The sequence below is a fragment of the Scyliorhinus torazame genome, chromosome 14, assembly GCF_047496885.1.
Source record: "Scyliorhinus torazame isolate Kashiwa2021f chromosome 14, sScyTor2.1, whole genome shotgun sequence".
Classification (NCBI taxonomy): Eukaryota; Metazoa; Chordata; class Chondrichthyes; order Carcharhiniformes; family Scyliorhinidae; genus Scyliorhinus; species Scyliorhinus torazame.
The window spans coordinates 212,149,652-212,165,712 of record NC_092720.1 but is presented as its reverse complement, the minus strand read 5'-3'; the positions used below and the strand labels follow the sequence as shown (position 1 = coordinate 212,165,712).

General features: G+C 59.2%; 1 protein-coding gene across 7 annotated transcripts in view; it reads left to right on the top strand.

Moving 5' to 3' along the window:
- LOC140390470 (tenascin-X-like) overlaps window positions 1-16,061 on the top strand; it is a 321,608-nt gene that overhangs the window by 172,938 nt on the left and 132,609 nt on the right. For all 7 annotated transcript variants that reach the window (XM_072475624.1, XM_072475623.1, XM_072475622.1 and 4 more), the window contains 2 exons: window positions 8,112-8,384; window positions 10,332-10,625. In XM_072475624.1, the coding sequence (XP_072331725.1) occupies window positions 8,112-8,384; window positions 10,332-10,625 (567 nt within the window). The remainder of the gene's footprint in view (window positions 1-8,111; window positions 8,385-10,331; window positions 10,626-16,061) is intronic.

The window sequence follows — 16,061 nt, the reverse complement described above, 5'->3', positions numbered from 1 at the left end:
GTGTGTGTCGGGGGTAGATTGGGGACAGTGTGTGTCGGGGTAGATTGGGGACAGTGTGTGTCGGGGGTAGATTGGGGACAGTGTGTCGGGGTAGATTGGGGACAGTGTGTGTCGGGGTAGATTGGGGACTGTGTGTGTCGGGGTAGATTGGGGACAGTGTGTCGGGGGTAGATTGGGGACAGTGTCAGGGTAGATTGGGGACAGTGTGTGTCGGGGTAGATTGGGGACAGTGTGTGTCGGGGTAGATTGGGGACAGTGTGTGTCGGAGGTAGATTGGGGACAGTATGTGTCCAGGTAGATTGGGGACAGTGTGTGTCGGGGTAGATTGGGGACAGTGTGTGTCGGGGTAGATTGGGGACAGTGTGTGTTGGGGGTAGATTGGGAACAGTGTGTGTCGGGGGTAGATTGGGGACAGTGTGTTTCGGGGGTAGATTGGGGACAGTGTATGTCGGAGGTAGATTGGGGACAGTGTGTGTCAGGGTTGATTGGGGACAGTGTGTCGGGGGTAGATTGGGGACAGTATGTGTCGGGGGTAGATTGGGGACAGTGTGTCGGGGGTAGATTGGGGACAGTGTGTGTCGGGGGTAGATTGGGGACAGTGTGTGTCGGGGGTAGATTGGGGACAGTGTGTGTTGGGGGTAGTTTGGGGACAGTATGTGTCGGGGGTAGATTGGGGACAGTGTGTGTCGGGGTAGATTGGGGACAGTGTGTGTCGGGGGTAGATTGGCGACAGTGTGTGTCGGGGTAGATTGGGGACAGTGTGTTTCGGGGGTAGATTGGGGACAGTATGTGTCGGGGTAGATTGGGGACTGTATGTGTCGGGGGTAGATTGGGGACAGTGTGTCGGGGTGTCGGGGTAGATTGGGGACAGTGTGTGTCGGGGTAGATTGGGGACAGTGTGTGTCGGGGTAGATTGGGGACAGTGTGTGTCGGGGTAGATTGGGGACAGTGTGTGTCGGGGTAGATTGGGGACAGTGTGTGTCGGGGTAGATTGGGGACAGTGTGTGTCGGGGGTAGATTGGGGACAGTGTCGGGGTAGATTGGGGACAGTGTGTGTCGGGGTAGATTGGGGACAGTGTGTGTCGGGGGTAGATTGGGGACAGTGTGTGTCGGGGGTAGATTGGGGACAGTGTGTGTCGGGGGTAGATTGGGGACAGTGTGTGTCGGGGTAGATTGGGGACAGTGTGTGTCGGGGTAGATTGGGGACAGTGTGTGTTGGGGGTAGATTGGGGACAGTGTGTCGGGGTAGATTGGGGACAGTGTGTGTCAGGGTAGATTGTGGACAGTGTGTGTCGGGGTAGATTGGGGACAGTGTGTGTCAGAGTAGATTGGGGACAGTGTGTGTCGGGGTAGATTGGGGACAGTGTGTGTCGGGGTAGATTGGGGACAGTGTGTCGGGGGTAGATTGGGGACAGTGTGTGTCGGGGTAGATTGGGGACAGTGTGTCGGGGGTAGATTGGGGACAGTGTGTGTCGCGGTAGATTGGGGACAGTATGTGTCGGGGTAGATTGGGGACAGTGTGTCGGCGGTAGATTGGGGACAGTGTGTGTCGGGGGCACATTGGGGACAGTGTGTTTCGGGGGTAGATTGGGGACAGTGTGTGTCGGGGTAGATTGGGGACAGTATGTGTCGGGGTAGATTGGGGACAGTGTATGTCGGGGGTAGATTGGGGACAGTGTGTGTCAGGGTAGATTGGGGACAGTGTGTGTCGGGGTAGATTGGGGACAGTGTGTGTCGGGGTAGATTGGGGACAGTGTGTCGGGGGTAGATTGGGGACAGTGTGTGTCGGGGTAGATTGGGTACAGTGTGTGTCGGGGTAGATTGGGGACAGTGTGTCGGGGGTAGATTGGGGACAGTGTGTGTCGGGGGTAGACTGCGGACAGTGTGTGTCGGGGGGTAGATTGGGGACAGTGTGTGTCGGGGTAGATTTGGGACAGTGTGTGTCGGGGGTAGATTGGGGACAGTGTGTGTCGGGGGTAGATGGGGGACATTGTGTGTCGGGGTAGATTGGGGACAGTGTGTGTCGGGGTAGATTGGGGACAGTGTGTGTCGGGGTAGATTGGGGACAGTGTGTCGTGGTAGATTGGGGACAGTGTGTGTCGGGGGTAGATTGGGGACAGTGTCAGGGTAGATTGGGGACAGTGTGTGTCGGGGGTAGACTGTGGACAGTGTGTGTCGGGGTAGATTGGGGACAGTGTGTGTCGGGGTAGATTGGGGACAGTGTGTCGGGGGTAGATTGGGGACAGTGTCAGGGTAGATTGGGGACAGTGTCTGTCGGGGGTAGACTGGGGACAGTGTGTGTCGGGGTAGATTGGGGACAGTGTGTGTCGGAGGTAGATTGGGGACAGTATGTGTCCGGGTAGATTGGGGACAGTGTGTGTCGGGGTAGATTGGGGACAGTGTGTGTCGGGGTTAGATTGAGCCAGTGTGTGTCGGGGGTAGATTGGGGACAGTGTGTTTCGGGGGTAGATTGGGGACAGTGTGTGTCGGAGGTAGATTGGGGACAGTGTGTGTCAGGGTTGATTGGGGACAGTGTGTCGGGGATAGATTGGGGACAGTATGTGTCGGGGTTAGATTGGGGACAGTGTGTCAGGGGTAGATTGGGGACAGTGAGTGTCGGGGGTAGATTGGGGACAGTATGTGTCGGGGGTAGATTGGGGACAGTGTGTGTCGGGGGTAGATTGGGGACAGTGTGTGTCGGGGGTAGATTGGGGACAGTATGTGTCGGGGGTAGATTGGGGACAGTGTGTCGGGGGTAGATTGGGGACAGTGTGTGTCGGGGGTAGATTGGGGACAGTATGTGTCGGGGTAGATTGGGGACAGTATGTGTCGGGGGTAGATTGGGGACAGTATGTGTCGGGGGTAGATTGGGGACAGTATGTGTCGGGGGTAGATTGGGGACAGTATGTGTCGGGGGTAGATTGGGGACAGTGTCTGTCGGGGTAGATTGGGGACAGTGTGTCGGGGGTAGATTGGGGACAGTGTGTGTCAGGGTAGATTGGGGACAGTGTGTGTCGGGGGTAGATTGGGGACAGTGTGTGTCGGGGTAGATTGGGGACAGTGTGTGTCGGGGTAGATTGGGGACAGTGTGTCGGGGTAGATTGGGGACAGTGTGTGTCGGGGTAGATTGGGGACAGTGTGTGTCGGGGGTAGATTGGGGACAGTGTGTGTCGGGGGTAGATTGGGGACAGTGTGTGTCGGGGGTAGATTGGGGACAGTGCGTGTTGGGGGTAGATTGGGGACAGTGTGTGTCGGGGGTAGATTGGGGACAGTGTGTGTCGGGGTCGATTGGGGACAGTGTGTCGGGGTTAGATTGGGGACAGTGTGTGTCGGGGTAGATTGGGGACAGTGTGTGTCGGGGGTAGATTGGGGACAGTGTGTGTCGGGGGTAGATTGGGGACAGTGTGTGTCGGGGTCGATTGGGGACAGTGTGTCGGGGTTAGATTGGGGACAGTGTGTGTCGGGGTAGATTGGGGACAGTGTGTGTCGGGGGTAGATTGGGGACAGTGTGTGTCGGGGGTAGATTGGGGACAGTGTGTGTCGGGGGTAGATTGGGGACAGTGCGTGTTGGGGGTAGATTGGGGACAGTGTGTGTCGGGGGTAGATTGGGGACAGTGCGTGTTGGGGGTAGATTGGGGACAGTGTGTGTCAGGGGTAGATTGGGGACAGTGTGTCGGGGGTAGATTGGGGACAGTATGTGTCGGGGGTAGATTGGGGACAGTGTGTCGGGGGTAGATTGGGGACAGTGTGTGTCGGGGGTAGATTGGGGACAGTGTGTCCGGGGTAGATTGGGGACAGTGTGTGTCGGGGGTAGATTGGGGACAGTGTGTGTCGGGGTAGATTGGGGACAGTGTGTGTCGGGGTAGATTGGGGACAGTGTGTCGGGGTAGATTGGGGACAGTGTGTGTCGGGGGTAGATTGGGGACAGTGTGTGTCGGGGTAGATTGGGGACAGTGTGTGTCGGGGGTAGATTGGGGACAGTGTGTCGGGGTAGATTGGGGACAGTGTGTGTCGGGGTAGATTGGGGACTGTGTGTGTCGGGGTAGATTGGGGACAGTGTGTCGGGGGTAGATTGGGTACAGTGTCAGGGTAGATTGGGGACAGTGTGTGTCGGGGTAGATTGGGGACAGTGTGTGTCGGGGTAGATTGGGGACAGTGTGTGTCGGAGGTAGATTGGGGACAGTATGTGTCCAGGTAGATTGGGGACAGTGTGTGTCGGGGTAGATTGGAGACAGTGTGTGTCGGGGTAGATTGGGGACAGTGTGTGTTGGGGGTAGATTGGGAACAGTGTGTGTCGGGGGTAGATTGGGGACAGTGTGTTTCGGGGGTAGATTGGGGACAGTGTGTGTCGGAGGTAGATTGGGGACAGTGTGTGTCAGGGTTGATTGGGGACAGTGTGTCGGGGGTAGATTGGGGACAGTATGTGTCGGGGGTAGATTGGGGACAGTGTGTCGGGGGTAGATTGGGGACAGTGTGTGTCGGGGGTAGATTGGGGACAGTGTGTGTCGGGGGTAGATTGGGGACAGTGTGTGTTGGGGGTAGTTTGGGGACAGTATGTGTCGGGGGTAGATTGGGGACAGTGTGTGTCGGGGTAGATTGGGGACAGTGTGTGTCGGGGGTAGATTGGCGACAGTGTGTGTCGGGGTAGATTGGGGACAGTGTGTTTCGGGGGTAGATTGGGGACAGTATGTGTCGGGGTAGATTGGGGACTGTATGTGTCGGGGGTAGATTGGGGACAGTGTGTCGGGGTGTCGGGGTAGATTGGGGACAGTGTGTGTCGGGGTAGATTGGGGACAGTGTGTGTCGGGGTAGATTGGGGACAGTGTGTGTCGGGGTAGATTGGGGACAGTGTGTGTCGGGGTAGATTGGGGACAGTGTGTGTCGGGGTAGATTGGGGACAGTGTGTGTCGGGGGTAGATTGGGGACAGTGTCGGGGTAGATTGGGGACAGTGTGTGTCGGGGTAGATTGGGGACAGTGTGTGTCGGGGGTAGATTGGGGACAGTGTGTGTCGGGGGTAGATTGGGGACAGTGTGTGTCGGGGGTAGATTGGGGACAGTGTGTGTCGGGGTAGATTGGGGACAGTGTGTGTCGGGGTAGATTGGGGACAGTGTGTGTTGGGGGTAGATTGGGGACAGTGTGTCGGGGTAGATTGGGGACAGTGTGTGTCAGGGTAGATTGTGGACAGTGTGTGTCGGGGTAGATTGGGGACAGTGTGTGTCAGAGTAGATTGGGGACAGTGTGTGTCGGGGTAGATTGGGGACAGTGTGTGTCGGGGTAGATTGGGGACAGTGTGTCGGGGGTAGATTGGGGACAGTGTGTGTCGGGGTAGATTGGGGACAGTGTGTCGGGGGTAGATTGGGGACAGTGTGTGTCGGGGTAGATTGGGGACAGTATGTGTCGGGGTAGATTGGGGACAGTGTGTCGGCGGTAGATTGGGGACAGTGTGTGTCGGGGGTACATTGGGGACAGTGTGTTTCGGGGGTAGATTGGGGACAGTGTGTGTCGGGGTAGATTGGGGACAGTATGTGTCGGGGTAGATTGGGGACAGTGTATGTCGGGGGTAGATTGGGGACAGTGTGTGTCAGGGTAGATTGGGGACAGTGTGTGTCGGGGTAGATTGGGGACAGTGTGTGTCGGGGTAGATTGGGGACAGTGTGTCGGGGGTAGATTGGGGACAGTGTGTGTCGGGGTAGATTGGGTACAGTGTGTGTCGGGGTAGATTGGGGACAGTGTGTCGGGGGTAGATTGGGGACAGTGTGTGTCGGGGGTAGACTGCGGACAGTGTGTGTCGGGGGTAGATTGGGGACAGTGTGTGTCGGGGTAGATTGGGGACAGTGTGTGTCGGGGGTAGATTGGGGACAGTGTGTGTCGGGGGTAGATTGGGGACAGTGTGTGTCGGGGTAGATTGGGGACAGTGTGTGTCGGGGTAGATTGGGGATAGTGTGTGTCGGGGTAGATTGGGGACAGTGTGTCGTGGTAGATTGGGGACAGTGTGTGTCGGAGGTAGATTGGGGACAGTGTGTGTCGGGGTAGATTGGGGACAGTGTGTGTCGGGGGTAGATTGGGGACAGTGTCGGGGTAGATTGGGGACAGTATGTGTCGGGGTAGATTGGGGACAGTGTGTTTCGGGGGTAGATTGGGGACAGTATGTCGGGGGTAGATTGGGGACAGTGTGTGTCGGGGTAGATTGGGGACAGTGTGTGTCGGGGTAGATTGGGGACAGTGTGTGTCGGGGGTAGATTGGGGACAGTGTGTGTCGGGGTAGATTGGGGACAGTGTGTGTCGGGGGTTGATTGGGGACAGTGTGTGTCGGGGTAGATTGGGGACAGTGTGTGTCGGGGTAGATTGGGGTAGTGTGTCGGTGTAGATTGAGGACAGTGTGTGTCGGGGTAGATTGGGGACAGTGTGTGTCGGGGTAGATTGGGGACAGTGTGTGTCGGGGTAGATTGGGGACAGTGTGTGTCGGGGTAGATTGGGGACAGTGTGTGTCGGGGGTAGATTGGGGACAGTGTGTGTCGGGGTGGATTGGGGACAGTGTGTGTCGGGGTAGATTGGGGACAGTGTGTCGGGGTAGATTGGGGACAGTGTGTGTCGGGGTAGATTGGGGACAGTGTGTGTCGGGGTAGATTGGGGACAGTGTGTGTCGGGGTAGATTGGGGACAGTGTGTGTCGGGGTAGATTGGGGACAGTGTGTGTCGGGGTAGATTGGGGACTGTGTGTGTCGGGATAGATTGGGGACAGTGTGTTGGGGTAGATTGGGGACAGTGTGTGTCGGGGTAGATTGGGGACAGTGTGTGTCGGGGTAGATTGGGGACAGTGTGTGTCGGGGTAGATTGGGGACAGTGTGTGTCGGGGTAGATTGGGGACAGTGTGTGTCGGGGTAGATTGGGGACAGTGTGTCGGGGTAGATTGGGGACAGTGTGTGTCGGGGTAGATTGGGGACAGTGTGTCGGGGTAGATTGGGGACAGTGTGTGTCGGGGTAGATTGGGGACAGTGTGTGTCGGAGTAGATTGGGGACAGTGTGTGTCGGGGTAGATTGGGGACAGTGTGTGTCGGGGTAGATTGGGGACAGTGTCGGGGTAGATTGGGGACAGTGTGTGTCGGGGTAGATTGGGGACAGTGTGTGTCGGGGTAGATTGGGGACAGTGTGTGTCGGGGTAGATTGGGGACAGTGTGTGTCGGGGTAGATTGGGGACAGTGTGTGTCGGGGGTAGATTGGGGACAGTGTGTGTCGGGGTGGATTGGGGACAGTGTGTGTCGGGGGTAGATTGGGGCCAGTGTGTGTCGGGGTAGATTGGGGACAGTGTGTGTCGGGGTAGTTTGGGGACAGTGTGTGTCAGGGTAGATTGGGGACAGTGTGTGTCGGGGTAGATTGGGGACAGTGTGTGTCGGGGTAGATTGGGGACAGTGTGTGTCGGGGTAGATTGGGGACAGTGTGTGTCGGGGTAGATTGGGGACAGTGTGTGTCGGGGGTAGATTGGGGACAGTGTGTGTCGGGGTGGATTGGGGACAGTGTGTGTCGGGGTAGATTGGGGACAGTGTGTCGGGGTAGATTGGGGACAGTGTGTGTCGGGGTAGATTGGGGACAGTGTGTGTCGGGGTAGATTGGGGACAGTGTGTGTCGGGGTAGATTGGGGACAGTGTGTGTCGGAGTAGATTGGGGACAGTGTGTGTCGGGGTAGATTGGGGACAGTGTGTGTCGGGGTAGATTGGGGACAGTGTGTGTCGGAGTAGATTGGGGACAGTGTGTGTCGGGGTAGATTGGGTACAGTGTGTGTCGGGGTAGATTGGGGACAGTACGCAATGTGTTTCAGTGGAATTGTCTGTTAGAAGTTAAAGGAATAACAATCATTGGGGTGAATTCTCCACCTTCCCAGCTGAGTGTTCCTTGCCGGACCGCTGTTGCCGACAGCGGGATTCTCCATTTCTGCTGCTGGCCAATGGGATTTCCCACAGTGGCCACCCCACGCAGCCAGGTGAGCTGCAGGCGGAGTTACGTTGCCGGAGGAACGGAGAATTCTGCCAGTGGAGAATTCACCCCACTGAGATTTTGTGGAAAGTCGAACCTCTCATTTTCTTCTTTTGTCTTTGTTCTTCTCACTCCTTCAGACCAGGTTGCTAGTTTTCGCAATGTGACGGTGAGAGACATTACCGCCAGGGACTTCCGCCTGTCCTGGAAGGTTCCGGAAGGGGCCTTCGACTCTTTTGTTATCCAATACAGGGTGTCGAGTAGCTCCACGCGTTGGGAGGAACGTAAAGTGCAAGGCCGCTTCCGGTCAGCTGTGATCAAGGGTCTGAGTCCCTCCACTGTGCACACCGTCAGGCTGTATGGGGTTCGGGAAGGACAGCGCACCACGCCCTTCACATTGGACGTCACCACAGGTAAGATCCTCACTGTTAAAGGGTCAATGAATGTGGAGGTGCTTCCCCAGTGATCAGTCCATGTGGGGTCCACCTTCCTGCCTCAGCACCCAAAAGCAAAGACACCAATCTCGGAGCATCTTCCACCATCTTAAATATCCCAAAGATATTAACAGTGAATAATGTGTCCTTGAATTGTTATCACTGAGGCATTGTAGTGCGGTTGCTAATCGGATAGGCAAATCCATGCACAGCGAAACCCAACGACTGGAATGATATCATGACCAAATTAATTGTTTTTTAATTGAACCTTATTGAGGGTAAATATTGGCCAGGTTAATTCCCCCCACCCCCCACCGCTGCTCTTCTCCAAAATGATGGCTGTGAAATGAACGTCACTGTCATTCTGTGGAAAATAGGTTCGGTGATTTGTGTATCTACTTCTATCCAGAATGTTCTGCCAGCCATGTTTGAGTGGGCCGTCCTCTGTCTGCTCACTCGTCTGGACATTAAATATTTCCACAGGTCATTAAGTAGAGCTGGGGAGTTCTCCCCATCGGAGAATCCCCTCCCCCACCGCGAGAATCCCCCCCCCCCAAGAATCCCCCCCCCCCCCCCCGAGAATCCCTCCCCCCCCCCCCCCCCACGTCCCCTCAGTGTCCCGGCCAGTCTTTAACCTCGCAACCAACGCCACTTCAAACAAAAATCAGATTGATCTGTTCATCGTCACATTGCTGCTGTGGGAGCTTGCTGTGTGGAAATTGCTCTTTCCAGCAGCAACAACTGGTATTGAAATAGGATCTTTAACTTATTCAAACATCGAATGGTGCTTCATCGGGACATTGTGAACGAGATGGAGCCACATGAGGAGATGTTAGCTAATCAGACGGCAAAGGTCTGGTCAAAGAGGTAGAATTTGAGGAGCTTCCCAAAGTGGGAAGGCAAGGTGGAGAAGTTGAAGGAGGGTAAAACCAGAGCTTAAAGCCCAGGCAACTGAAGGCGTGACCACCATAGTGAAGTAATTAAAATGCTCACGAGGGCCAGAGTTAGAGGAGCACCGATATCAGGGAGGATTGTGGGGATGAGGGAGATTGCTGCGGTTTGGAGGGCATGAGGCCAGGGGAGGGAATGAGAACAAGGCGAAGGCTTTTAAAATCAAGATGTTGCTTCACCAGGAACCAATGTAGGTCAGTGGGCGGAGGGAGTGATGGGGGACAGGATCTGCTGGGAGTTAAGACGTGGACAAGCAGAGTTTTGGAGGGCAGAATGTGGGAGAGCCGGCAGCAGTGAGATATAGTAGCTGAGTATGGAGGTGGAGAAGGCATGGTTAATTCTCACAGCGTTGTAAAGAGGGTAAAAATTGTACAAACTGGACTGTGAGTTTGTGCAGTGTGTTTTGTATATGTTGCTGTCTTTTACACATGTTTGGAAAGTATTTCATTGGCTTTGCAGCTGAGATTGTGACAGGCTAGATAAATGTAGATTTATATTGTTTTTCTTCACTCAGATTTGTTTAGTTCATACAGGGTCAGAATGAACAGGGGGTGAAGCTTTCCCTGAATGAGTTGGCCACGTTTGGTGACAATGGTGACAGCACTGGCCTTGATGGACCAAATGGCCTTGCCTCATTCCAACATTTGTTGAGGGGAAGGGTTGATAGCTGCTGCAGCACAATCCGTACTTACAAACTCTGTGTAAAATATCTGCGCTGGATCCCACTGTGAAGATCACTGAGCAGTGTGAAGCCTTCCCCTATTAGCTAACCAGGGTAACGGGGTCAGAGGGCAGCAATCCTAGCTGGGAGGACTCATCTCAGCAGGCCCTGATCTGGGTCTGCTTTTAACCTTTGCACAAAGCGAGCCCCAGGTGGTAGGCCTCTGCGGGGAGATTGATGATGGTTTCCCCGTGCTCTTCGTGGGGGTTATGACACTTTTCAAATGTTTAATTCTCGACTGCCTTTTCTGTTAGATTCCGCCGAGAAAGTGGAAGCTGGAGATGTGGGGAAACTGGACAAACTCACATCCTCCAACATCACAGATCATTCCCTCCAGCTCAGCTGGACTGTGGAGAAGGACTTTGACACCTTCCTCGTACACTATAGAGTCGATGGGTCAAAGGACGTGCAAAAGCTGAAGCTGCCTGGTAGCCTACGCTCTTCAATCATCACAGGCCTCAGGCCTAGTACCAAGTACACAATTTACCTCTATGGTGTCTCCTTTGGCCAGCGGACAAAACCAATCACCACCACAGCTACCACCGCAGGTAATTTACATCCATAGAATCACAGAACAGTGCAGTGCATAACGAGGCCATTCAGCCCATCATATCTAACCCAGCCCTTTCGAATCGGCCAATCCAGTGAGCTCCACTCTCTCCCTTTTTCCTCACAAACCTGCAGTTCTCACTGTTCCACGTATTTATCCCAATTCTCTTTTGTGAAAGTTATTAATGAATCTGTATGCACCAAACTAACCATTTGCTGTGTGAAAACACTTTTCCTCATGTAATTTCTCGTTCTTTGGTGAGATACCTTGAAACTATAATTAAAATTAGAAAAAACTGTAGGTCAGTGGAGAGAGAAACCGAGTTAAACGGGGGAATTCTACCATATGGGACTAAGTCCCGTGGTGGGAGTGGGGACCGGGAGTGTTTCCCGTGTTGGAGGCCAGCAGGAAACCACCCCAGAGCCTCCGCCCCAGCCTCATTAATTACATATCTGGGGGTTTAGAACCATATTCCGTGGCGGGACGGGTTTGATTCCTCACACCCTGCCATCATATTTGGGTGCCATATTGAAAAGACAGACATCACTGACCCAGCATTGAGGAAAGAAGATGGAGCTCCTGAAAAAAAAGGTGGATCTCCAGGAACACTCTGAAGCTGAAAGTTCGATTTCCTCATGACACTGAAGCTGGAAGATCCTGCTGATAAATGCTCCTCCTGGCCACGGTCTAGGGTTACTGCGGCCTCCATCCTGAACTCTGGAGGTAGCCCCAGGTGAGTCCTGACTTCTACACACCACGTTGTTCCAGACGTGTTCTGGACTGGCGTGTTTTTCCCTTGACATGGCGGAGAATGGGGCGTGATGGGGGGGGGGGAATATTTTGGTCGGGCCTTCTTCTGCATCCCATTAACGGGACACAAATCAATTTCATTCCGGCATCCAGCAGGTTTCCTGATCTGCTGTGGTGGCAGGGCACCAGTGGAAGATCCCACAGAAAATACACACCGGCTTCCCGCCAAAACCTTCTCCCCACTGCCTCCTTTGAACCTGCTGATGGAGGAAATGGGCGGGAATCTCTGCCCCCCCAGCTGCGTGATTCTCGGCCCCTCCCCCCCAGCCGCGTGTTTCTCGGCAGTGTGCGGCTCGCTGCCGGTGGGAATCTCTTCCCCCCTCCCAGCCGCGTTTTTCTCGGCCCCCTCCAGCCGCGTGTTTCTCGGCCCCTCCCCCCCCAGCCGCGTGTTTCTCGCCCCCCCCCAGCCGCGTGTTTCTCGGCCCCCTCCAGCCGCGTGTTTCTCGGCCCCCTCCAGCCGCGTGTTTCTCGGCCCCCTCCAGCCGCGTGATTCTCGGCCCCCCCCCCAGCCGCGTGTTTCTCGGCCCCCCACCCCAGCCGCGTGTTTCTCGGCCCCCCCTCCAGCCGCGTGATTCTCGGCCCCTCCCCCCCAGCCGCGTGTTTCTCGGCCCCCTCCAGCCGCGTGTTTCTCGGCCCCCCCCAGCCGTGTGTTTCTCGGCCCCCTCCCCAGCCGCGTGTTTCTCGCCCCCCCCCAGCCGTGTGTTTCTCGGCCCCCCAGCCGCGTGTTTCTCGGCCCCTCCCCCCCCAGCCGCGTGTTTCTCGGCCCCTCCCCCCCCCAGCCGCGTGTTTCTCGGCCCCCGCCAGCCGCGTGTTTCTCGCCCCCTCCAGCCGCGTGTTTCTCCCCCCCCAGCCGCGTGTTTCTCGGCCCCCCCCAGCCGCGTGTTTCTCCCCCCCCCCCCAGCCACGTGTTTCTCGGCCCCCCCAGCCGCGTGTTTCTCCCCCCCCAGCCGCGTGTTTCTCGCCCCCTCCAGCCGCGTGTTTCTCGGCCCCCCCCAGCCGCGTGTTTCTCGGCCCCCCCCAGCCGCGTGTTTCTCGCCCCCCCCCAGCCGCGTATTTCTCGGCCCCCCCCAGCCGCGTGTTTCTCGGCCCCCCCCAGCCGCGTGTTTCTCGCCCCCCCCCAGCCGCGTGTTTCTCGGCCACCCCCAGCCGCGTGTTTCTCGCCCCCCCCCAGCCGCGTGTTTCTCGCCCCCCCCAGCCGCGTGTTTCTCGGCCCCCCCCCAGCCGCGTGTTTCTCGCCCCCCCCAGCCGCGTGTTTCTCGGCCCCCCCCCAGCCGCGTGTTTCTCGGCCCCCCCCAGCCGCGTATTTCTCGGCCCCCCCCCCAGCCGCGTGTTTCTCGCGCCCCCCCAGCCGCGTGTTTCTCGGCCCCCCCCAGCCGCGTGTTTCTCGGCCCCCCCCAGCCGCGTGTTTCTCGGCCCCCCCCCAGCCGCGTGTTTCTCGGCCCCCCCAGCCGCGTGTTTCTCCCCCCCAGCCACGTGTTTCTCGGCCCCCCCCAGCCGCGTGTTTCTCGGCCCCCCCCCAGCCGCGTGTTTCTCGCCCCCCCCAGCCGCGTGTTTCTCGCCCCCCCCCCAGCCGCGTGTTTCTCGGCCCCCCCCAGCCGCGTGTTTCTCGCCCCCCCCAGCCGCGTGTTTCTCGCCCCCCCCCAGCCGCGTGTTTCTCGGCCCCCCCCCAGCCGCGTGTTTCTCGGCCCCCCCCAGCCGCGTGTTTCTCGCCCCCCCCCCAGCCGTGTGTTTCTCGGCCCCCCCGCGTGTTTCTCCCCCCCCACCGCGTGTTTCTCGCCCCCCCCAGCCGCGTGTTTCTCGCCCCCCCCAGCCGCGTGTTTCTCGGCCCCCCCCAGCCGCGTGTTTCTCGCCCCCCCCCCCAGCCGTGTGTTTCTCCCCCCCCACCGCGTGTTTCTCGCCCCCCCCCAGCCGCGTGTTTCTCGCCCCCCCCAGCCGCGTGTTTCTCGCCCCCCCCCAGCCGCGTGTTTCTCGGCCCCCCCCCCAGCCGCGTGTTTCTCGGCCCCCCCCCAGCCGCGTGTTTCTCGCCCCCCCCCAGCCGCATGTTTCTCGGCCCCCCCCCCAGCCGCATGTTTCTCGGCCCCCCCCCCCAGCCGCGTGTTTCTCGGCAGTGTGCGGCTTGCTGCCGGTGGGATTCTCCCCCCCCAGCCGCGTGTTTCTCGGCCCCCCCCAGCCGTGTGTTTCTCGACCCCCCCGCGTGTTTCTCCCCCCCCGCCGCGTGTTTCTCGCCCCCCCCCCAGCCGCGTGTTTCTCGCCCCCCCCCAGCCGCGTGTTTCTCCCCCCCCCCAGCCACGTGTTTCTCGCCCCCCCCCAGCCGCGTGTTTCTCCCCCCCCCAGCCACGTGTTTCTTGGCATTGTGCGGCTTGCTGCCGGTGGGATTCTCCCCCCCCCCCGCCGCGTGTTTCTCGGCCCCCCCCCCAGCCGCGTGTTTCTCGGCCCCCCCCCAGCCGCGTGTTTCTCTCCCCCCCCCCAGCCGCGTGTTTCTCTCCCCCCCCAGCCGTGTGTTTCTCGGCCCCCCCGCGTGTTTCTCCCCCCCCACCGCGTGTTTCTCGCCCCCCCCCCCAGCCGCGTGTTTCTCGGCCCCCCCCAGCCGCGTGTTTCTCGGCCCCCCCCCAGCCGCGTGTTTCTCGGCCCCCCCCAGCCGTGTGTTTCTCGGCCCCCCCGCCACGTGTTTCTCGCCCCCCCCCAGCCGCGTGTTTCTCTCCCCCCCCAGCCGCGTGTTTCTCTCCCCCCCCAGCCGTGTGTTTCTCGGCCCCCCCGCGTGTTTCTCCCCCCCCACCGCGTGTTTCTCGCCCCCCCCCAGCCGCGTGTTTCTCGCCCCCCCCCCAGCCGCGTGTTTCTCGGCCCCCCCCAGCCGCGTGTTTCTCGCCCCCCCCCCAGCCGCGTGTTTCTCGCCCCCCCCCAGCCGCGTGTTTCTCGGCCCCCCCCAGCCGCGTGTTTCTCGCCCCCCCCCCAGCCGCGTGTTTCTCGCCCCCCCCCCAGCCGCGTGTTTCTCGGCAGTGTGCGGCTTGCTGCCGGTGGGATTCTCCCCCCCCAGCCGCGTGTTTCTCGGCCCCCCCCAGCCGTGTGTTTCTCGACCCCCCCGCGTGTTTCTCCCCCCCCGCCGCGTGTTTCTCGCCCCCCCCCCCAGCCGCGTGTTTCTCGCCCCCCCCCAGCCGCGTGTTTCTCCCCCCCCCAGCCACGTGTTTCTTGGCATTGTGCGGCTTGCTGCCGGTGGGATTCTCCCCCCCCCCCCAGCCGCGTGTTTCTCGCCCCCCCCCCCAGCCGCGTGTTTCTCCCCCCCCCAGCCGCGTGTTTCTCGCCCCCCCCCCCCAGCCGCGTGTTTCTCCCCCCCCCAGCCGCGTGTTTCTCGGCAGTGTGCGGCTTGCTGCCGGTGGGATTCTCCCCCCCCCCCCCCCCCAGCCGCGTGTTTCTCTCCCCCCCCCCAGCCACGTGTTTCTTGGCAGTGTGCGGCTTGCTGCCGGTGGGATTCTCCCCCCCCCCACAGCCGCGTGTTTCTCGGCCCCCCCCAGTCGCGTGTTTCTCGGCCCCCCCCAGCCGCATGTTTCTCGCCCCCCCCCCCAGCCGCGTGTTTCTCGGCCCCCCCCCAGCCGCGTGTTTCTCGGCCCCCCCCCCAGCCGTGTGTTTCTCGGCAGTGTGCGGCTTGCTGCCGGTGGGATTCTCCCCCCTCCCCCCCACAGCCGCGTGTTTGTCTCCCCCCCCAGCCGCGTGTTTCTCGCCCCCCCCCAGCCGCGTGTTTCTCGCCCCCCCCAGCCGCGTGTTTCTCTCCCCCCCCCCCCAGCCGCGTGTTTCTCGCCCCCCCCCCAGCCGCGTGTTTCTCGACCCCCCCCCCCCAGCCGCGTGTTTCTCGACCCCCCCCCCCAGCCGCGTGTTTCTCGGCCCCCCCCCAGCCGCGTGTTTCTCGCCCCCCCCAGCCGCGTGTTTCTCTCCCCCCCCCCCAGCCGCGTGTTTCTCGCCCCCCCCCCAGCCGCGTGTTTCTCGACCCCCCCCCCAGCCGCGTGTTTCTCGGCCCCCCCCCCCCAGCCGCGTGTTTCTCGGCCCCCCCCCCCAGCCGCGTGTTTCTCGGCCCCCGCCAGCCGCGTGTTTCTCGGCCCCCCCCCCCCAGCCGCGTGTTTCTCGGCCCCCCCCCCAGCCGCGTGTTTCTCGCCCCCCCCCCAGCCGCGTGTTTCTCGGCAGTGTGCGGCTTGCTGCCGGTGGGATTCTCTCCGCGCTGGTTGTCAACACGATTTCCATTGAAGCCACTCAAGCTGCCAGGAAAGGCACGAGTGGCGATGTGCTGCCGGCAGTAAAGAGAATCTCTATGTGGAGAATTCCCCAGAATTTCCCCCAGAATTTCCCCTTCTGTAAATTGTATGATTCTATGATTCGATCAAATTGTAATGACTGACCTGACCAGGCAGGAAAATAGGATCTACTATGAAACTAATGAGGTTTAAGCTTCCGGGCCCCTAATCCCAGAGGGGCCCCAGAAGCGACTCTAGTCCGCATTGCTTAAACATTTTGGGTCTACTTTATGAGAAGGGTTTTTTTTTTAAATAATAATATTAATAATATAGTCTAATTTAACACAAAATAATAGTTAAAATAAAAATTAAAAGGTTATTAAAGTATCATGTAGGCTAGCTGT